At 41.3% G+C, this 23032-nt stretch overlaps 1 protein-coding gene across 2 annotated transcripts in view; it reads right to left on the reverse strand.

Annotated features, from left to right (window-relative positions):
• shisal1b (shisa like 1b) overlaps positions 1-23032 on the reverse strand; it is a 45257-nt gene that overhangs the window by 17692 nt on the left and 4533 nt on the right. For both annotated transcript variants that reach the window (XM_034218633.1, XM_034218632.1), the window contains exon 2: positions 3390-3594. In XM_034218633.1, coding sequence (XP_034074524.1) covers positions 3390-3456 — 67 coding nt within the window. In that variant the 5' untranslated portion in view covers positions 3457-3594. The remainder of the gene's footprint in view (positions 1-3389; positions 3595-23032) is intronic.

The raw sequence follows: 23032 nt of genomic DNA on the forward strand, positions 1-23032 counted from the left end.
GTCCGGCCAGAGCAAAAGCACAGCACACGTCACGCTTACGTCGAGGCGGGGGCAGGGGCGGGATCAACTCCTGAACAACAACAAAAAGCTGCCGTTTTATCCAGTTTGTACACAACGATGGAGAAACTTAACAAGCAGCAGTGGTCCACTGAAGAGACCAGCTACCTGCTCGGAATCTGGTCTTACGAAGCGGTACAGAGGAAGCTGGAGCACAATCGGCCATTGTTGTTGGTGTCGGTGTCAGCTGTGAGGGGTTTCCGCTCGGTTTGGCTTTATGAAGCAGGCACGCAAACGGTTACGTCATGACGCAAACGGTTACGTCATGACGCAAACGGTTACGTCATGACTCTGGGCGGTGTGAAAAGAGCCGGAGCTAAACCGAAGAACCGGTTCTGAACCTGAAAAGCTCTAGCACGGAGCTTGAACCGGAGTTGCGTTGGTGTGAATGAGGTGAGAGAAACACGGATGTTGGGTTCTTAGCTTGAAAAAAAAAAAAAGAGGAGGCGGAGCTAATGCCTGATCAGAATTCTACCGGAAATAAAGTTAAATTCTGCTGTGATAAAACGCCATCCTGTTCTAAACCACATCAAGGATTATAGCTGAAACAGTATGGAGCTCAAATGCTTTTTCTCTCTCAGGTTTATCACAAGGTGAGTTCATTTTTTTATTTCCTGCTTTTTAATGTGCTCTACAGTACAGGGTAGCTCTGAGTGTTAGCGAGGTTTGCTAATGTAAACAAAGATGAGATTACGTTCTGATAGCAACTCTCTGTGGGTCCACCATCCGAAATTACGTCATATCGGCAGCAAATCTGTATCCGCTCGTTGTTTTTGGGTACGGAGGAAAAGAGAAAGGGTTTTATTTTCTGACGCTGCGTGAGTTCCCTGACACACCGGGGACACATTTATGTATAAAAGACATCAAAAAGTGCATTTTGCATGATAGGTCCCCTTTTAAAGTTAAAATAAACTCAACCTGACTGTGTAATGGTTACATTGCTATTAAATAACTGCACATATATATTTTTTTATTTCTTAGCTGCAAGAAATGTGAAACCCTGATTCAATTTCCGGGTGCGAAAGCTCAAGTCCTGCGATGATATATATGATAATTTTGCTTGATCATTCTCAGTCTAAACACAAATAAAATCAGTTTCCTGTGAAGTGCATCCAGATTAGTTTGACTGTCTTTATCGTTCGTGTTTCCTTTCATCAGGGCCGCCTAAAATCTGGCAGTAGAAGTGTTGTCGCTGTGATTTAGTTCAACGTCCACTCCTGCTGCGGGGTGATAGAAGTCTTTCAGCAATCTCAGACAGGGAGCGATCAGCATTTGAAAGGAGAGAGCTCTTTTAGATTATAATGAGCTCGGTGTGGCCAGCCATCTTCCCAGTGACAACCAGGAGCATTAGTGGGGGTGAAATGAGGAGGGCTGAAGGACACAGTAGGATTAAAAGTTAAAGGTGTTTTTTTATTGGGAGAAAACCCTTTATTTGACCCTTTGATTAGTGTACTATGCTTCTGCAATCAACCTGTGTTATTTATACCCGATAACTCCTTGCATGTGAAGGAGGGGTGAGCAGTTGGTCGGTATAAGCACTGGCATTAAGGAAACAGACGTGCTCAACATGGAAAGTGGACCATAAAGTCCTCTAATGACGCAAAACGTAAAGCTTTAAAAATAAAAGAGTTCAAGGAAAGTCTCTGGCTTCTCAAATGAACAACAGCTGCTGGAAACCATACAGTTGTAAACACATGCAACTGCTTAATTTCATTAACACCTTTAGGATACAGTTAACAACGTAGCTTGGCTGTGGCTCGCTCTCCACCACTCGGATAAAAACATCTGAACACTAGTCGCTGCCTACACATGAAGTTTATTACGACTTCACTCACACTAAGAAATGTTTTTCTTCTAAAACACACTGCATGCCATCAGCGTACCAATAGGACAACAGAGTGTTCAATCAATCAACCTATCAATCAACAAATCAAAAATCCTGCTGATTCTAGCTTCTCTATTGTGATATGCTTTTATTCTTTCTTTTATATTATTGTCAATTGAATATATTCAAGTTGTTATTAATGTCGGTCAAACCAAACTTGATTATGTAACTTTCTGACTTTTTCACATATTTCAATATTTACGTTATGGTTTTTTAGGCGAATTCATCAACAAAACAGAAGAAATTACAATTGAATAGTGATTTGATTCAAATAAATAATGAATCTTAAATAAATCCACTTCTTAGTTAGAAGTTGGATGTACGGTCACGTTGCTGTATTAAATCATTGTGGTTTCTAATTTACAGTATTCATTGCAATGGCAGGGATTTTCTCTATTCCAGAGAAGATATAGTCAAACTTATTTTTCTGTGGTGTGGCAAGGGTGGAAATCCAGGTATAACACCCGTCTCTGTTGGCTGTCAAATGCATTTTTATGGTAAAGTTAAAACATGCGTGACTTTTCTTTTGATTAGCTCGTCATTAACAGCATTCCCTTTCTTACTTTGATGCTAATTCTCCTCCTGTTCGCTTTTGTGCCGATTTTTCCCCGCCATCCTTCCTCTTGTCACATTTTAACTGGAGTTGGCATCTTTTCCCTTGTGCATAATGTATGTTATCTGAGAGATATGTGTTGGCTGGGTTCTTTCTTTTCTATCTTTTGGGGTTATAATGTGCTCTCTTCACAGTTTTATGCAGCATGGCCTCATTTACACAGCACCTTGAGGTTTAGCGCTTTTCCTGCCAAGTACACTTTATATTTTGACAATAAATGTTTCTAAGTTAAAGGTAGGGTAGGTAATTTTGGAGAAACCAGCTCGAGTGCGCTAGAATTTGAAAGTACGCAGCCGAAAAAATCTGCCCCTTCCTTACAGAGCCCCTCGTCCAACACACACGAACGTGCACATGACCAATGAGGGCACGAGATAAGTTTGTGCACGAGATGGAAGGCTGACAGGCAGGTAGACCATCGGCCCGGATAAAATAACTGGTCGTGCTTTTTACAGCGCCACGGCTTCCAGAGATGAAATATTTGTATGTATTTATTGTCCAATAAAGAGCATTCCATGGAATATAACAAAGTGTTTCTGAAGTGAATGACCTACCCTACCTTTAAGTGTCTCTGACTTAACTTTAGGCCATCAGCTGTCAACTTCTATCTCCTACTAAAACTGTTTTATTTTAGGGTTGTTTTCTGTATTTAGTTCATGGCCCTGCTGGCTCACTCAGTAAAGGACTGTGACATTTTGGAGCATCCAACGTTTATAGAAGCTGCTTCGAGCATGCCTATATAATCTAAGAACACTCTAGTGTCTGGAGGCCCATGTAATAAAATAAATATGAGCTTTTGAAGGCCAGACAGATAAGCACACAGAAAACTTTACAGACCTGCAGTGGACAGCAGGAGGAAGATGACCGTCAGGACATTGAAGGACTGCCGGCTGGTGATAGTCATCTTCTCGTCCTCATGTGTGAAGAAGGGAGGGAGCAGAGGGGATGGATGGGGGGGCGGCTCTGCTTTAGCTGGGCGTGGGCATCCTTTGCTTGTCGACAGCTCCTCTCACATGGCTGCTGCTGCTGGGAGTCAGGACTCCTGATGGGAACAAGACAGAGAGAGGAAAGATGGAGACATTTGATTCAGACTTCTGGAAGTTCCTCCCCACTGTGTGGACAGCTTGTCTGGCAGAGAGCTCCCATCATGCCGTCTGAAATCTGTCCTCAGGTTTACAGAATATGTTGGCTTGGGCATTCATTTAAATTGAAAGTGGCACTCCAGCCAAAATCCCTATAGTGACATAGTAACATTTTCTTTTCTGTTTTTGACAGGAGGAATGTTTGCACTCTATGCTAGCATTTTAGATTTGGAAACGCATGTTGTAGATTTACAGTATTGTACTTATTGCTCATGTTATTCAAACAACCAATAACAACAATAATATTTAGTTTGATTGACAAGTCCATTACATTTGAGTATGTTATTTGGCATTTATAATCAGGTAGTAAGCATGCAAATCACCTTAATAGAGGATTCACTTTTCAATGATAAATCAATTATTAAATAATATTTACTTGTATTATTTTTTATTACGGATCACAAACTCATAAAAAGCATTACGGTTGGTTGCATCAGTAATTCTGCCTTTCTTCAAACTTTCCTGGAAGCACAAATAATGCTTACTGATGCATGTCAGCACTCCAACAATAGAGAACTAAGAGTATAATGAATATATTTCTCTTATTAATATTGAACTTTTATCTTGCTTTTTGATCAGTTTACCCTGTTGAGAAATAAGATTTAAAAAAAAGAATGATCTAATAGCCAGCAGATATTTTATTATATAACTACTTGGCAGTAAAGAAAATGCAATAAAAAGATGGCTTTCTCAGATAAATGTTTTTATAAACCAAATGAATAACAGAACTTGCTCCCTCAGCACAGTTCAGAGTGTTGATAGTAGAACTGCTGAAGAGCAGTTTGCCTGTAAATGATGCATCCTGGGAGTTTGTGAACTCATCTATCACTGTACAGTTAGATTTAAAGCTGTGTCACAGATATCCCTTCACTGTTGCTCAAATAGATTAATGGGGTGGCGTAACGTTGTGCTTAGCCACGCTTGTTCCTGTTCTTTGGTAATTATTCCTTTAATAGTACTGGAGGACATTGCACGTAAACGGTCCCTGCCCATGCATAAGTTAAGGGTGAAATCAATCATAATGTATTGCAAACTCCGTCAATTAACCATTTGAATTTAGCAGCGGCTTTACTTTAGTAAATTTGAGCATCACCTTGTTGTTGAATGTGACTTTGAAGCTCTTATCAGTGGCCCCACATGTGACAGAGGAACCCAGCAAGAGCCGAAAACAGGGACGATAATGGATGGTTTGTTTACATTTGAGGGTGGTTAAAATGCAAGACACCAAAGCTATCTGCACAAGCTTTATGCCAGGTCGTTCTGAAAAGGGTTGGAAAAATGCGTATTTGCTCCTTAAAGCCATACAATCTCCAATATTCATGACATGTATTCAATTTCACTTTAAGTACCAGAATCAGCTTGTGCAAATGACCCCAAGACCCCAGAGGGCTTTGGCTGTAAGTTTGTGCAAAGAAAGTGAAACCTTCTCTCTGCAGAAGCTGCATGCAATGTGTAACAAAACTCAAGTCCTGAATGATTGACGAGCCGACAGCAGCTGACAGCAGAAAGAAAACCACAAATATGGAGCAACAACGAGAAGTGTAGAGCTGCTATGGCAGACCACATCCAGTGTGATGTTGCATCACCTCTGTATCCGGTTTATCTTTTTCTCAAATGATTGCAAGTTGTTTTGGTGAAGAAAGTGCAGAGTATGGTACACAGAAATCTGAGGGGCAAGTTTTGTTTTGAGACACCACTTGAACCGCTGATCGTCATTCACCATGTCAGAATCCCAAAGTGATATCATTTGATAGAGCAGCTACCTTTTGAAGCTGTGATGATGTGGTTGGTATAATCAAGAGAGATGATGAAGGGGAATAAGTTAGTAGTACAACAAATGATAGAGGTTACCATAGAGCATAGTATAGTATATATAGTATATATACTATATATATATACTATGCTGCCAGTACAGAAAGCGGGCTGTCAAGAATGTGCAGAGAGAAGAAGCACTTAAGAATTTTCACAGCTTTCACATCACTGCACACCTGGCTAATCCATGCAGAACGCGGGCATAGCTGATTTCAGATTGTAGAGAAGGTTGGGTGATGCCTATACCTCTAAAAACTCTATGTGCGTAAATAATTGTTTTGTTCATAAAAAGACGATTGATCTGAAAAGGGCCTCATATACTGATCTGTGTACTTTAAGCCTTAGGATTCACCCCAAGTTACCAAACAGCCTTACAAAGATCTTGAAACATCACATGATCAAATGTGATGGTGCTTAGATCTACTTGGTATTACATATACACATATTGACTTGGAGCAAAACAATGGGATCCTACCTGACCCGATTGAACTGAATCTAGATGGGACCCTATTCCTATAGCCAGGGGGTTTCCCCTGAGAAGATATATATGTGTGTTCCCTCAGGGGCAGATGAAGACCCTAGCTGGCTAGAAACATGGTGTGTAGCCGCATGAATGTGAAATCAAGCATTACTTAAATATGTGGCTGTTTTAATTGTGCCTTCCTGGATAAACAAATGTTTTGTGGGAAAGTAAAGTTGTGTAAACACCTTGGAGATTCCCTTTGCCTGTCAGCTGCTGAGTAAGTTACTGTTGTTCTACGTGTTCGAGCTCCCTCGTGTTGCCCCGCTTTCTTACGTAATCCAAACAGCAGAGGCTGATGGTTGCACACGATCAAAGCAATACACAAAGCTGTACTGTATGGACAGAATGCGTATGTGAGCACAGCAGGCTGCCTCTGTTGGACTCTTTTAAAGCGTTTTGATCGGACAAGCTGTTCCCTCTTCAGGAAGCCAGGCAGCTGAGATCCCAGGAGACTTGTTAAAGTAGCATTTTTTTAATGTTTTTCCTCTCTTTTTACTTCTGGTGAGAGCTTGAGTGTAGTCTACTGTCAGTTGACAACATGTGCAGTTCGACGAGGGATTCCCATCTTCTCAAGACTCCGGTTTCTTTCTGCAGCTGTTGTCTTTTACAACACATTATTTGGTCACAGTCGCACCATTGTGACGTTACTGCCTGTGCTGTACTATCTGCAGTGCACAAGGGGAAAGGTTCACTTCATCACAGCTCTGCATTTGTTTGCAAAGAAGAAGTGGATGTGAAGGGTTTGTGTAATGAGCCTGATGGTAGTGAAGCAGAACATGTAAATACACAACATTGTACACAGTGCATCGCTCCATGGGACTGAAATGTACTGCGCCGCTGAACAGGCGTGCAACACAGATGGAGCTACTTGCTACCAACTAAAATATACATACAGACCATGACAACTCGGGGTTAGCCACTCTCAGAGTAAATGTAAAGGCTGTTACAGCATGAGAGGAAAAATGTACACATTCCTAGCAAACCAAAAGCACACAGAGCTTGTGTACATATAACTCTATTGTTGCCTGAGATAAGAAGGACTTATTAAGTGACCAATTACTACAGCTACCACTTTGAATCTAACAGCATTTTTTATCATGAACACGCCGCAGAAGACCACAATCTGTCAGATGTTTGATGAGGGAACGTGCACGGGAAGATTTGTGATTATTCTCAGATCACACAGTGATATGCGACGCCTCCTCATCTCATGAACCTCCTTGTCCGAGTCTTATCTTTGTTCAAACATTAACTTTAAAGTCACTAACATGTTATTGTGCTTTCTAGACATCATTATTTATTTATTCTGGCTGGCTAAGTCTTTCATTTAAGAAGCTTTCAAGTTTTTAAAGGCAGGATCTCAACATAAGAATTCTCCCTCCTGCTACAGCCTAACTTTATTTTTAGCTAAAACATTTAGGCCTGTCATTTTGAGTATACACCTTTTATCTCCTGTGTGGATGATAGTAGTTGGATATTTATGCACTCGCTCTGCCTCATTATTAGGTTTGTGTTTTCCTCAGAGCACACAAATACACTCTCTGTTGCTACGCTGGGTCTTAATCCGTGTTAATGTGTGTTATCAATCACCCTAAAACACACACGTTTGTGAGCATCGGGACTGAGGTGCAGTTTAGAGATGTGACTCCCACATCACTCGGGAAATGTGTCTGTGTCTGGCTGCATCTAATATCTGCTCCTGCTGATGGGCTCGCGTCCAAACAGCGATCAGTATTCTGCTGCCACGAGCCCCGTGCCTAATTGATGCTCCCTCCCATCATAATCAATTGGGTTTCATTCACTTCTGATGAAATTAGGGCTCCACTCAGCAGCCCAAATGGAGCTCCATTAGGGTACGAGCCCATGTTGGGAGATTCAGAGCTATGATCTAATGATCACCATTGGCACAGAGTTGAATTGTGTGCAGCGATATTGTCAATGAGTGGCAGCCTGAGGCCTGAACTGGATGGTTGTAGTGTCCGAGGTTTGTGTTGAGTTTGTCACAAGACCAAGTCATGTTAACAGAGCTTTGCATGGCTGTAAACCAGGGTCTCACCGTAACGGCCCGTCCACACAGCGGCGTGCGTTGAAGCTTCCAACGCTTCTGCCCATTCACTTTGAATGGGGTGACGTCACTTTTAGCCGAAATGCATTTTGGGAAGCGACGTGGAGCGTTGCTGGCGTAGCTGGCGTCAAAAGTTGAGCAATGTTTAACTTTTGACGCCTCGACGGAGGCGTCAGCCAATGAAATCCCGTTTATTCAAATCTGCCAGTACAATCGCATAGCCAATCAAACCGCGTGTATGCTGGGAGAGACTACGCAGGTCATTTCCTCATATTCAAACAAATTGAGGGGAAATTCATTGTAGCGGTAGTGAATCACCCGGTGCTGTATGATCAGTCTCTGTTCATCTACCGGGATACAAACCGGAGGAACCAGGCATGGAGGGAGGTGGCAGAGACAGTGGGTGAAACTGGTAGGTTTTCGCCTGTTTGGGGATTTTATATCCAGTTTACTTCGTTTTAACATTGCTATTGCTTTGTATGTCGGGGGCGGGAGATTCATGTGATTGGTTGTTGGTCGCGTTGCTCGCAAAAAATCCCCAAGCTTCAGATACGCCCACCTCCAAGCGTCAACGCACGCTGCTGTGTGGACGCTCCGTAAGAAGGTGCACCTCCAAGGAATTTTTTCGTAACATAAAACAATATGAAATATTTTACTAATGGGTCCTTTTCAATCATTTTTTTTTTTACATCTTTATACCTTTCCTCTCCAGCACAACTGGTTTCATGAAAATTATTATGGTAAGTACTGTTGAAAAGAAGGATTGAAACTGATGGTGAGTGCGAACAACTTTTTTCTCCCTATAACTTTATGATACTTAAACTCAGGGAACCTTCCTGATACCAAAGCTTTCATTTCACAAGTGTCAAAACGTGTTATACTTCAATACATGGAGCTCATTGAGATATTTTGTTCTAAAAAGGCAAATGAAGCCAGAGGTGGTTGTGACTGAAACACCAGCTTTTTTTATAACGATACTGAAAAAGAAAGTATATTTAATGTGAAAGGTTTACGTAATCCGCAGAAATGATTGGTTTGTATTGGCTATAATTATAGTATATCTCCATCACACATACTGTAGACAAAAATAATCCATGCAAAATTGTTAAAAACTCAACCTGTCACTGAAACCTTGAAAACGTTTTTCCTTGCATCACTGATGTCCAACACTACGAAGGATCATCTTTTTCTACAGCTGGAACTAATTTCACAAGAGAAGTTGACTGTAGGTCAAAAGCAATTCCTCTTACTGTTAAATATAACCAGAATATTATTTACTGGGAAGAATGTACTGTTCACAGTGTGTTCCTTCTTTAGACCATGTATTGGCCTAAAGGGCCAGCTATAATAACCTCAGGCTCTGATCAAATGTAATGCTGAGCTGCATGATGCTGATTTAAATGTAATTCGTTGCATTTCATTTAGAATAGTCTCGGAAATGCTATTAAATAAACATTGCATTTAGTTGTATTGCCCTGAAAGTTTAAAACGGTTTTTCATCAATATAACACACAAAAAGTAAGGACATTTGTGTTTGGTAGATGATTTCTTTGTGGCAACAATGCTTCTGGGCAATACATCTTATACAGTTGGAAAGCCTGTTTTCTGACCTTTCCAAGGGTACCACATTTGTGAGGAACAAGCATGTGTGGGATGGGCAGCAGAGCTGAGTATGTGGGTTGCGCCCATGAAGAATGTGACAAATCTCTTTCAGAATCTCTTTACACAGAGGGGACACGTGTAAATAAAAGACATGAAAAAGTGGATTTTGCATAATAGGTGACATTTAAATTAAAGCTCCCCAATTATTAAATCAGACAGCGGGATTAAAAAGGTAAAGATAATAGGAGGTTGATTCATGGATCCTACTTTCTTTGCGAGTATATTTATTTCATCTAAATAGTTCAAATCAACAACAAAAATAAAGATGTACAAAAAGTGATTTAGTCATTGAGGTAACACATTTCCTAATTACCCATAAAAAGTCACAGAACATTTCTCCAGTAGTTTTTGTTTGTGTGTTAGTTGCTCCAAACAGACAGGCCCAAGTAGCTTTGCATAACAAGCACTGTCAGGGGAATAACTGTGTATCACCAGGAGCTCAGAGCTGCACATACATTTGACTTATGAACACAGGTTGTTCTTTGGTTTATATAATCAGTCACCTGAATACATATCCCAGATCAAATATTCTAAATGAAGCCCAGAGGCAGCGATGTGTTTTGGTCTGGTGGCTTGATGTTGCTTGGGAGACATTTACGTCACAGAAGATGTAGCGTCTGATAATTAGCACCCACGGTGTATTGTACAGGAAATGAATACAGTCAACCTGAAAAGCGAGAATAACACAGAAGGGTTGCCATAGAGCTTGTTGTGGAGAGTTTGGCTAATACGGCAATATAATGGGCTCCGCTTTTGTTTAGTGCAGCCATCCTTCTGCATGGGTGGTCTTTTTCAGTTTTTGACTTGGTAATGGTTTGTAAGCTTAACACGAGAGAAGAACTGTAATCAAAGTTTCATCTGCTGCTGGCTTGCTGTGCTTCTACCTGCTGAGGGCTGTCATGTTGATGGAAACCATTCTTCACTTCATCATCAATTTGGATCACAAAGGCAACTTGAAAATAATAGAGGTATTTGTCTGAGTATCTCCCTGGATCTTACCAGAATAATAACTCTGATTGACTTCTTCCTACAAAGCTCCAGTAAGCCTTGTAGTAATGGAAAAACAGAGTCACATTGATTAGGACAATCTACTTTAGCAGGACTTGAAGTTTATATTTCTGCAGAGCACAGCATTCATCTTGAATTAAACCACCAGGTTCACTGCAACAGCCTCATTTCAGCATGAATAAGCAATCAAATATAGGTGACAGGAGAATAAAACTGATCCTTTTTCTCAAGTTTTAACCCCAAATAGAACGACTGAAAGGGATAATTATAACACATCAGAACACCCAGGGATTAGTATCATCCAGCAGCTGATAGGATAGGAGTCTATTCCTGACAGAATCAGAAATGAACAGGAAACAAACAGTTGCTTGGCAGTAAATATATGCATGCAGTGAAGGAGAGACGGCTAATGAGACATCTACTGGAGTCTAATAAGTTGAATTCATTATACAATCCAGGTCTCAAAGTCAGTGGGGGGATGACATTGTTTGGAGCCCTATTTAATATAATGCAGATCTGCAGAGGTCTTGTTTCTGATGCAGTATGAATGAATCTCAATTGATGCTGTAAGGAAAACTGGATATTTAAGGTTGTTGATGTTAGATAACAGAAAAGGGCTTTTGAATAGCCCTGAAATACTAAGTTGATTAATCACTGGGCTGCATGTTAGGCATTTTAACCACAATACAACTATTGTTGTAATGTTAAAGTGCACCTATCATGCTATTTTTAGGCAATTGCATAGGTCTCAGATATATACAAATATATTAAAAACATGTCTATGAAGTGTTTTGCTCAAAATACCAAACAGATCACCCATTCTAGCCATGCCTCATATCCCTCTATTTCACTTCCTGTTTCAAAAGTGCTGATTTGGGGTATAAAGCTTTAAAATTAAAATAAATTGATAAAAAAAAAAGGAGGGGGCTGAGCTCATGCGAGACCCGGCAGCTACTGTCTAAACTAAATACTGCCGTGATGAAACGCCATATCATGGATTATCAAGGATTGTTTCTGAAACAGTCTGGAGCTCAAAGGCTTTCTCTCTTGCCGGTTATACCACAAGGTGAGTTCCTTTTTATTTCCTGCTTCTTCACACACATGCTCTCCAGCACAGGTTAGCTCCGAGTGTTAGCGATGCTAATGTAAACACCGACCATATTACGTCCAAAACAGTCGGGCATTGTTTCTGACAGCAACTTTCTGATAGTGCCGTGGGTCCACATTTCCGATATTACATCATATCGGACGCAAATCTGGATCAGCTCTGTTGTACCCCCGTTTTTAGAGATTTGGGTACAGAGGAAAAGAGAGAGGGTTTTATTTTCTGACGCTGCGTGAGTTCCCTGACACACCGGGGACACATATTTATGTATAAAATACATCAAAAAGTGCATTTTGCATGATAGGTATAAAAAAAAAAACTAAAGTAGCAATGCTCACTTCAACCTAAGGGTTTACATGTGAAAGAGGACGGGAAGCACTGTCAAAGAGGTTTTCCTTTGAATTTCTCTAAGCATGTCTCACCATATTACTGGCCTTTGGGTACCGGCCAATACCATGTACCTATCCGATGTAGTATTGTTTGATTAATAAGCCGTATAGCTCACTGTGTTGAAGAGATGGGATCATCATTTTATGTGTAAGGCAGCATCAGGCTTGACTTAAACATACGTGTATATTTCCTGAATTGTTGGTTCAACATAGTTACAGATATCTCCAAAGTGAATTGATTCATCGAGTCAGTTTCAGCTGCTATTCAATATCAGTTGAAAGTTAATAACCTTAAGACTTTGCTTAAAGAGCCTGTGACACGAGTTTCCCCCATCATCCAAACCCATCAATTTGAGTAAATATTGTCCCCTTGAAACCGTTACTGAACTGATTTTGGATATTTGTACTTTGATAACCATTAATCTGCCCTTCAATGTTGACCATTTTCTGGATCTTCTCGGGGATTCTTCAAGTCCCGCCAAATTATGTGTGACGTCATTGCGGGCACAGCGCTCCAGCTGCACCGTTCAGGATCCCAGCATCTGCATGTAAACGCACGACACAGCAGCCAGCTCAGACGGCGATGACAGTTTAATTTTGAACGTGTCTGAGAGCTCATATGAGGCTGAAGGATCGGTTTATGTTGTATCTGTATCTGTTAGAAGTTTAGGAATTAGGTGCGTCAATGGGCGATCATACGGTCATGTAGCCAGTGGTGGACTGGGACTAAAAATCATCCCGGGATTCTTGACCGGCCCACTTTGGTACCGCTAGTCAACGGGGGGAGTGGGGGATGTGCTAGTGACTTATCCGACCGGCCCACTTCGGTACCGGCCCATCGGGATTCGTCCCGATGGCCAGTCCACCACTGCACCCAGCCCAGCCCACGTAAACTGTCAACGGGGGGAGCCTCGCTGCGGGGAAACGGTGGACCTGGTGTCCCGGTCGGAGTGGGAATAATAATAATAATAATAATCCGTGCATTTTATCCATTAATTTCCCCAACATTGTGGTAAAAAAACACACGTTTAATCCATGTTGGTGTACTACAACTACAAAAAGCATTGGTTTGTTTTATCATCAGGAAATGCAGACCGGCTCAAACAAACGATGTTTAAATCATCATCCTCTCCTCACGATCATTTAATGTATATGTTCACCGAATTGACATGAAAGCACTAATAAATGTAGTTTCATCCACTTGAGTTTACAACTACAAAAATAATCGATTTGTTTTTATATCACATCCGACGGGAGGAAATTCAGCAGCTCCGATTTTAATCCTAATTGAATCATCTTCACCACGATCATTTATGTTTATGTTCGCCGAATTGACATGAGCACTGACAAATATGAATATACTGTAGTCAACTTCATTACAACGTTATTCCATCCATCCATCTTCTTCCGCTTATCCGTGGTCGGGTCGCGGGGGTAGCAGTTCCAGCAGAGAGCCCCAAACTTTCTTTTCCCTGGCGACATCAACCAGCTCTGACTGGGGGATCCCAAGGCGCTCCCAGGCCAGCGAAGAGATATAATCCCTCCACCTGGTCCTAGGTCTACCCCTTGGTCTCTTCCCAGCTGGACGTGCCTGGAACACCTCCCTAGGGAGGCGCCCAGGTGGCATCCTAACTAGGTGCCCGAACCACCTCAACTGGCTCCTTTCGACGCGAAGGAGGAGCGGCTCAACTCCGAGTCCCTCCCTGATGACCGAACTTCTCACCTTATCCCTAAGGGAGACACCAGCCACCCTGCGGAGAAAACCCATCTCGGCCGCTTGTATCCGCGATCTCGTTCTTTCGGTCATGACCCATCCTTCATGACCATAGGTGAGGGTAGGAACGAAAATGGCCCGGTAGACAGAGAGCTTTGCCTTCTGGCTCAGCTCCCTTTTCGTCACAACGGTGCGGTAAAGCGACTGCAGTACCGCTCCCGCTGCTCCGATTCTCCGGCCCATCTCACGCTCCATTGTTCCCTCACTCGAGAACAAGACCCCGAGATACTTGAACTCCTTCACTTGGGGTAAGGACTCATTCCCTACTTGAAGTGGACAGTCCATCGGTTTCCTGCTGAGAACCATGGCCTCAGATTTGGAGGTGCTGATCCTCATCCCAGCCGCTTCACACTCGGTTGCGAACCGATCCAGTGAGTGCTGAAGGTCGCAGACCGATGAAGCCATCAGAACCACATCATCTGCAAAAAGCAGTGGTGCAATCCTTAGTCCACCGAACTGCAGACCCCCTCCCCCATGACTACGCCTCGAAATCCGATCCATGTATATTACAAACAGGATTGGTGACAAAGCGCAGCCCTGGCGGAGGCCAACCCTCACCGGAAATGGGTCCGACTTACTGCCGAGGACCCGGACACAGCTCTCGCTTTGGGAGTACAGAGATTGGATGGCCCTGAGTAGAGACCCCCTCACCCCATACTCCCGCAGCACCTCCCACAGTAACTCCCTGGGAACTCGGTCATACGCCTTCTCCAAGTCTACAAAACACATGTAGACCGGATAAGCGTATTCCCAGGCCCGTTTTACAACGTTATTAACGTGCCTAAACTCAGTAATTCACCATTTCTACGCATGACAACACACTTTGTCCGTGTTTTGCTCTCTCGCCACACAGTGAAGCGTTCCCGCATTGACGTCACTTCCGGCTTCCCCCAAAACTTCAAAATGAGTCGAAGGAATTTCCCCGCGATGTTCAAAATTATTGATATTTATCGGAACGGTATTCCACCTTCTTTTTTAAACTGACGGTTCGAGATTACTAGTAGCCCAATATTTCATTGCACAACAGTTGTTGGGAGGCTGTCACAGGCTTAAGGGACTTGTTAACATTTGATAGATGATCCATTGATTAATCAAAAAAGTAGTCGATGAAAGATGGATTTTCAAAATATTTTAGTAGAACTCCTACTGTGGAGCAGCATATCTTCTAGTTTACATGAATGTCTTTGATCAAACAGATTGTGTTGAGTTTGACTGCTAAATGTCACAGAGACACACTAGCTGTGACAGTAGAGTCACTTTCAAGGCCTAAGAAAGTACTCTAGGAATTCTTCCTCAGCAGCTCCCTACAACCGCAGCTCCGTCAAGATTTGAGCTGCCTGCAGGCAACACAAAGCCCTCATCTGTCAACGCATCAGCGCTTTAGACCTCAAATTCAGTTTTTGTTGTTGTTGTTTCGCTGTGACTCATGCAGAAGAACTGGACGTGTTTTAGCTCCGGGGTTTGGGAGACATATCCTGTATTAATTGTGTGTGATGCAGACAGACAGAACAGTATCTCCCAGACACAAGCCAGCGTTGTTTGTTTGCATTAACACCCCACTCTGGGCTCAGTTGGTTTCTCTTGGAAACATTCCCCGTCATCATCTGCCTGACCCCGGGTTTAAAATAGCTTCCACCCACAGACAAATAGCCTTGTGGGAATTTCAAAAATGAAGAAAGTGAAAATAATGACATGGGACAGTAATGCATGACAAAACTGCAGATCAAACAAAGCAGTGTTTTGAATCTTACTTGTCCTCCTCTTTGGCGTGCATTAATATTCTACTGTAGGTTTCCACAGACCACCATGGATGTGGAGCTTCACTAAACTGAGAGTTGGCTCTCGCAAAAATATGTTGTTCTGCTCCAACAGCTATCTCACGGTATTCAATATTAATAAACCAACAATAAACAGGCCTGTAACAGTAAAGACACTAATGTATATATTTGGTTTGGTTTGTTGTAGGTTACACACTTTTCCCATCAATGTATCTCTTTTTTAGTTTTTGGCAAGAGATTCCTAAACAATTATTGAAAATGTTATGGATTTGAAATTGAAACTGTTATAGCAGGAATACCATTTTTAAACACAAAGAGGAATGGCTGCAGGGAACAAAGCCAACAAATGACTAATGGACCCCTAACCCTACACATGTAACTGCAACCTTTACAAAGAAACTTACATTTTCCTTAGTCTACATTAAATGAAAGTCTGTCAAAATGGACAGATAGCACCCATAAGATATAGCCTATTACTATATGTGATTAGAAAACTCTGTTTTTATAGGTTTCTCATGTTGCCAATGTCAATGCAGTAAAAATACCAGGATAAATAATAATCCAAAGTGACCTTTTGGAGTGTGTCTGATCCAACATTTTCCTGGACACATGGTGTGGGTTTACCCTCAGATAACCCTCCTGAACAATAGTCGGTTTTAAGAGGTTTAACACCCCAGACTAAAGCCCATAAATAGACGTGACAGATCCCCTGTAGAGATGTGGAGAGCTCTCGAACACCTCGAGGTCACAGAGGGCACGAGGGCAGCGGTCGCACTGTATACTGCCAAGAATACCTCCGATGAGAACCCATAATATTCCACATGCTCCGCATCCAAACTCTAATGGTGTTTTGGCAGCGTGTTTATATGGCCTGTTAGAAAAACCTTCAAATGCAAGTTTTGTGGGGCATTCCAGGGATCATTACTGGAAGTGTTGGTCGACTGGCCCTCATAGTGGGATTGCACCTCATTAATGAGGCTGTCCTGACACTGACCCACGGAGAGTGAGCTCAACTCAGGCTTGCATGAGTTTGGCGGATCTCCTGGGAATAATAACCTCCTATTATGTCCTGAATTGCTCCCCAACTATAAACTCTAATATTATACATTTCTGCTAAATGCTCTGAAGTCTCCTCTAAAAGAAATGATTTATCTGACTTGAAATGAATTTTCTTTTTAGCAGTTACCTGCTGTTATTCACTGATAATGTGGACGTGATTATTGCATATATATATATTCTTATTAGTCGTTATTGGAGAGAGGGATTATTTCCAGACATTACATTACATGGCGAATCAAATAATTATAGTCATTTGAGCCCATAATGACTCATGGATTATAGCGAGTCTTTAAGTAATACATTATCTCTGTCGGCATGGTGAGCACATACGTTCAGTACTAAAATGTAGACCGATTTTCACACACATAACAGTTGAGTTTACACCCCATGTAATGAGGATTTTCTGATTTGTGCAATTACAATATGTAAAGCAGGAGGCTCAGTGATGGCTGGCTTGAGAAACAAAAGCCCTATCTCCCACAGGCACACACACACATACACATACACACACACACACACACACACACACACACACACACACACACACACACACACACACACACACACACGTACACAGCTTTTATCCACATTAATGCATTTCCTGCCTCGTACCAACGCCAGTATCAATGTGTCTTCTGCTTTAACAATGAGGTGTACCGCCGGTGGGAAGAAAAACTGAAATAATGTATTGTTTTGAGCGAGGGCGAAAAACCCTAGAGATTTGCCCACGATGACTGCTGGCTCAGAGGCACAATCTTTACTGTACTTCAATAGTCTTTCAGAAGAAGAGGTATTGCTTTTTTGAGAAAAATATATTTAACAGCCATATGTTATCTGTGCATGTTAAAGCTGTAGATGTTTTTTGTGTTTCAAAGGCCAAATAAATAGTTATTTTAGGGCTTTTAGCTGTGTGTCACAGTCCTCATCAGCTAATGGAATTGGCTCAGGTATTTTATAATAACATATATAACAAATGACAATGTTAAAAGAAAGGTGACACAATGTAAAATGGTGTTTATGTTGCTTCATAAGAGCTACACCTTTTACGTTTTTCTGTTCAACCCACAGTTATTATTTACTGTAACTTAACTTTCCAACTGTATATCATTGTGTACTTACTGCACCATGAGGTTGTTCTCAGTGAAACACCAATATAAGCTCAGTGTACAATACCTGCTCAGCACCATACAGCAGACAATTCAGTTAACTATTAGTGAGGTGAAAATAGTGGAGCATTCAGTTACTATATTAGATATTTCACTCAGGGGAAGCCTGCTAGAAAATATAATCTGAAAATGTCCATATACTGTACAATGTTGACACAAAGACCAAATCAAGTACTTCCATGCCTTATCACTTCCAACAAGAATAAAGCGAGCATCTTCGTTGCTCATCCAGAGGTTGCATGCCCAGCTGTTCATTCGGCCCTGTCCCTCGCCACGCTGCATTTAAGCTTCTACCTTGACAACACGCTCCTTTTTATCTGGTGATAAAAGCTTTTCTCTCTATGTTGCACGGCTGAGCTAAAGTGACGGAGGCTCTGCTGCACCTCCGGCTCTATAATCAACCTCCATTGTCTGACACCGACCGACGTTTAGCTCTTCGTCCTCTCCCCATGCATCTCTGCTGTCACTCGCATCTGCTCCCTCCCTGCAACACCCCGGGAAGGGGGCGCACACAGCTTTATATGGACCTTGTTGAGCGCAGAGCATTTCAGTTGGTGTGGATTGGGAGGCATAAAGCTTATTCTACTGATGTTGAAGTGGCTTTACTGTACTATCTGCCTGTTGATTTCAATAAATGTAACTATAAATCTTGTTCTTTGTCACATAGGAGCACATACAGTACAGTACATACAGTATTGTAATGTAACCTGCTTGTAAGACTCTGTAAATGAAGAGTTACTGTATAACATAGATTACATCTAAATTGGTTTGCAAAGGCAACGTAGCTGAAAGTGTGACAAAAACAACTTGTCGCTTGTTTGCCAAAATGTATTTGTTTGTTTGTAAGATAACTATATATTCCAGTAATGTTCTTTAGACAATTCTGAGGTACTTGTGCTATATCTCATGTTTCTCCTATTTTATACTTCTACTCCACCACATTACGTTTTATTCGAAAACAATAAGATTCAGTTATGGCACAATGTTTATTAAAATAGATGATTACCCAATACTATACCAGTAGTTAACCATTGTTTCTCGTCAAATTGCTACACTACTAAAAAGCCGCTTACATGTTAATGCATCAGTATTAATAATTCAGCAATACAAATTATATTTAAGACCTGAAGAGAATGTTTAGTTTTCACACTTTTGGTACATCTTGAAAATAGTTCTTCAGTTCTTTAAGTTATCTAGCTAGTTAAATACAAGTATTGTCTGTAAGTATTTTACCATTCTGAATTTACTACTGTTACTACTTCTGTATTTCTGTTTGACTCTGACATTTGAAGGATGCTCTGTGGTGTGAATATAAAGTGGTTTGTTAGCAATGTAAACAACTTGAACATACATATTCCTACTGAAACACAAAACAAAACAAGAATATTGTTGTTCCCTCATCATCACCAAGTCACATGTAACACTGATCACCTAGAGGTCAAACAAAGTCGAAGAGGAGGCCACGTGGAAAAGCTGATTTGGTCACAGGTCAGAACAATAATGATTGATTTAGAGTGGGGTCATGCATGCAAACATTTACATGCTATGTCAACAGTATGGTTATTCTTCGAGTGTGTTCTGTTAAAATCCCCCAAGAGAGAAGACTCCTGACTTCCTCCCTCAATCAAGGTTTTAATTTAATTGTTAACCAAAATAAACAGATGTAGCTTATTATGTATGCATGGAAATAAACAAGAAAGAACACTAATACTATACACATTTGCATATTACTTGTTGCAGTATTACATTTCCCTCGTGAGTGATCACTCATGTGTGATTGAACAGTTTCTTTTCAGTCAATATTATAAACGTCTCAAGGGAGTTTGGATCAATGTAATGTTTCTTCCCTTTTGAGTTGCACACACACACACACACACACACACACACACACACACACACACACACACACACACCCACACCCACACCCACACACCCCCACACCCACACACACCATTTCAAAAAGCCACTGGGTGTCTGAATTTGAACAGCTTGTTTGTTATTTGAATACCCTCAGCCTCTCATTTCAGTAACTGCACAAAAAGAGGAATAGTTTCCTGATGCCAATAAGAAAACATCCCCTTCCCCCCGGAGAAGCAACACACTTCAAAGCAATGTACATACACACATTGAAGACGAAAATACTGCATCTAGACATGAATGCAAACATTTAAAGTTGTATCAGCTGCAAACAAGCAGAGAAAGATTTGACTTGTGTTGCTGTTGTACGTGTTGCCCAAAGGTCAGGGTGAATCCATGCAGGAGGAGCGGGCTACAGATATTAACGTTGACAGTATAATAGCACAAAATGCTAGTTGGCTTTCTGCCTTTGAAGAGTACACAGGGGCCACATGGAGGTAGAGACTAGGCACTGAGTGTTTGTGTGCGTCGCTAGATTATCATCTGTTAGGTGAAATCATATACTGAGGGGAAGCCGGCATCAAAGCAACTTTTCATCAAGGAACCTGCGGCTGTCAGCCTCTCTCTCAGTGCACATATATACTGTACATACACCTTTGCTCTTTTGAACTCCTTCTTTCCACCAGGCGCACAAACAGATCAACACAAATGAAAGAATGAATATAGAAAGACACATACTGTACACGTACACACACACACACACACACACACACACACACACACACACACACACAAAGAAGCGCAGGGCCGGGGAACTCGCTGTGAACCCCGGGGAGCAGGGCCGTTTCTAACTTTTTGGGGGCCCTATGCAAGATGCTGTTTGGGGGCCCTAGTTTTGACAGTTTTTTAACTACAATGGGGGGGATTCCGAAGCCTTTAAGATGATCTGTGGAGATGCATCAATATGTTACACTTTAATAGGAAAACAGGCTAATTTCACGAAAACCAAGCAATTGAAAATTCCAAAAATTATATTAAAAAGGTAAACAATAAGGCTCCTCTATGTCAATAAATGCAAGAGATGCAGCATTTTCTCAACAATGTTTAATTTACATTTTTCATCTTCCTCAGACGTCACTCATTGGCTGTCAGCCAATGAGTGATCGTTGGGCTGGCACAGCCCCACCTAGTGTCAGCAGAAAGTATTACAAATAACGATTACCAAAAAATGCAAAAAATAAATAACAAAGTATATATAAAATATATTTTAAGATCATGTTTAATCATCTGATTCGTCTCATTGCTGTTTTAGTCTGTGTTCTTCTAATTAGTGTCTACAGTGTGTGCCTATTGAGCTGTTTAGAGCCATGTGGGACAAAACCCGATCCTGCCCCTCCCTCTCACTGTCTAAGTGAACGGTGACTGTAAAAACTACACTGCGCATGCTCAGAGTATTGTCCTATTTAATGTGTGTGGCAACAAAATAATGACCATAGGGGCACTGAGCGGCCATCCCCACCATACGTCCTCTCACATCATTCAGAGCTGATTGGCAGTAAGTACGTGTGACGCGAAAAGTGTGGAGTGTGAAGAGGAGGAGTGAGACGCGTCCTAAAACCAGGAAGTAAGCTGCGCATGGCTTCCCTCCACAAAAAAGCAATGAGATTTCTCCATGGGATTTTAGAAAATAGCTCAAAGTAAGATCTGTGGGAAACGTACCTGTTAGATAAATGCACGTTTTGTTCAGCCGGATAATATCCACATGTCTACCCTACTTTTATCATTTTCATCTATCTATTTAATCTATCGATTAGATTTATGATAGACTTTTGAAATTACAAGGAGATAAGGAGGACCTGGAGTCCAATCAATGAGACGAGATTAATAAATGATCCGTTAATGTGGCCAAAACAAATGACTTTAGGATGATGCATGGGAGGGCTACTTTCCACAAGCTATGCTTCAGCCCTCCCGCTTTTACTAATTTTGTTCATCTTTGTGTGTATGAATTAAACTTTTTTTGTTTTTCGGATGAATAAAAAAATAAATACTTTCAGCTTGGGGGCCCCTAGTGGCCCTATGCCCCCGCATAGTCCGCCTATAGGAAGAAACGGCCCTGCCGGGGAGAGAGATGTCACAATGACAGACCAGATTAATCAAATGAATGCATATCAGAAAACAAGACACTTCTGTGCACACTCAGTGACGACATGCTGCTGTTTGGATTGAGCGAAGTATGTTATTATTGGACTGCCTTTTCTGTTTTCAGTTAATCAGTTACAGTATACACTTGGTTGGAAATAGTTCAAAATGATTTTTGGTGAGTGGGGGATAAGAGGATCCAGGGCACTCAAAAAGTCAAATTGAAGTCTGTGTTCTGTCAGATGTGAAAAACAATATATTTCCGTGGTTTACTTTTTAGCCTTTAAGCTGATATTTAAATTCAGTTGTATTTTAAATCATTACCAAAAGATAAAACTCCAAAGAGCATGAAAGCCAACAAGCCTTTCACAATGGCAGTTTTGCACTTAAAGATTTTCCAAAACCAAACCAAGACACTGTATTTGAGTTAAGCTGCTAGACTAAGCTTAGTTTGATTTAAATTGACTTGACTTGTATGTTTCTTTTGGTTTTTATATGAAGGTAAACTGAGTATTTGTATATACAAATAACAACCAAATGCAACGATACCGAGAACAATGTTGCAGCCCTAAGGACAACTTCTTTCATAATATGGTTGTGAACATTACAATCATGTTCACCTTTGCTTGTGGCTGTGCTCCCTTTAGGCCTTCAGCTGGTTTACCCACACACGTCAGGCCAATGTGGTTTGCAGCTACACTTTATAAAAAAAACATCTTTACACAAACAATCCGCAGGTGAGGACAGAGCAGTGAAAGGGTTAAAGTAACAGGGACAATCAGAGTTAAACTAATCCAGTGTGAAAACCTAAGATGTTTATTTATGTGTTCATGCTGGCCCTTCTGCCTCTTGCGGCCATTAAGGGTGTAGCAGGGGCAACACTAACTTTCTGTCTCAGGTGTCAATTTCCTCTTTTCAAATTCAGAATATATGCTTCTATTTCATATTTCAGTGGGTGGAAATAGCAAAGGAAGTGTTTGTATAAGAGTTATTGGAAG

This window comes from Gymnodraco acuticeps, unplaced genomic scaffold, assembly GCF_902827175.1.
Source record: "Gymnodraco acuticeps unplaced genomic scaffold, fGymAcu1.1, whole genome shotgun sequence".
Taxonomy (NCBI): domain Eukaryota; kingdom Metazoa; phylum Chordata; class Actinopteri; order Perciformes; family Bathydraconidae; genus Gymnodraco; species Gymnodraco acuticeps.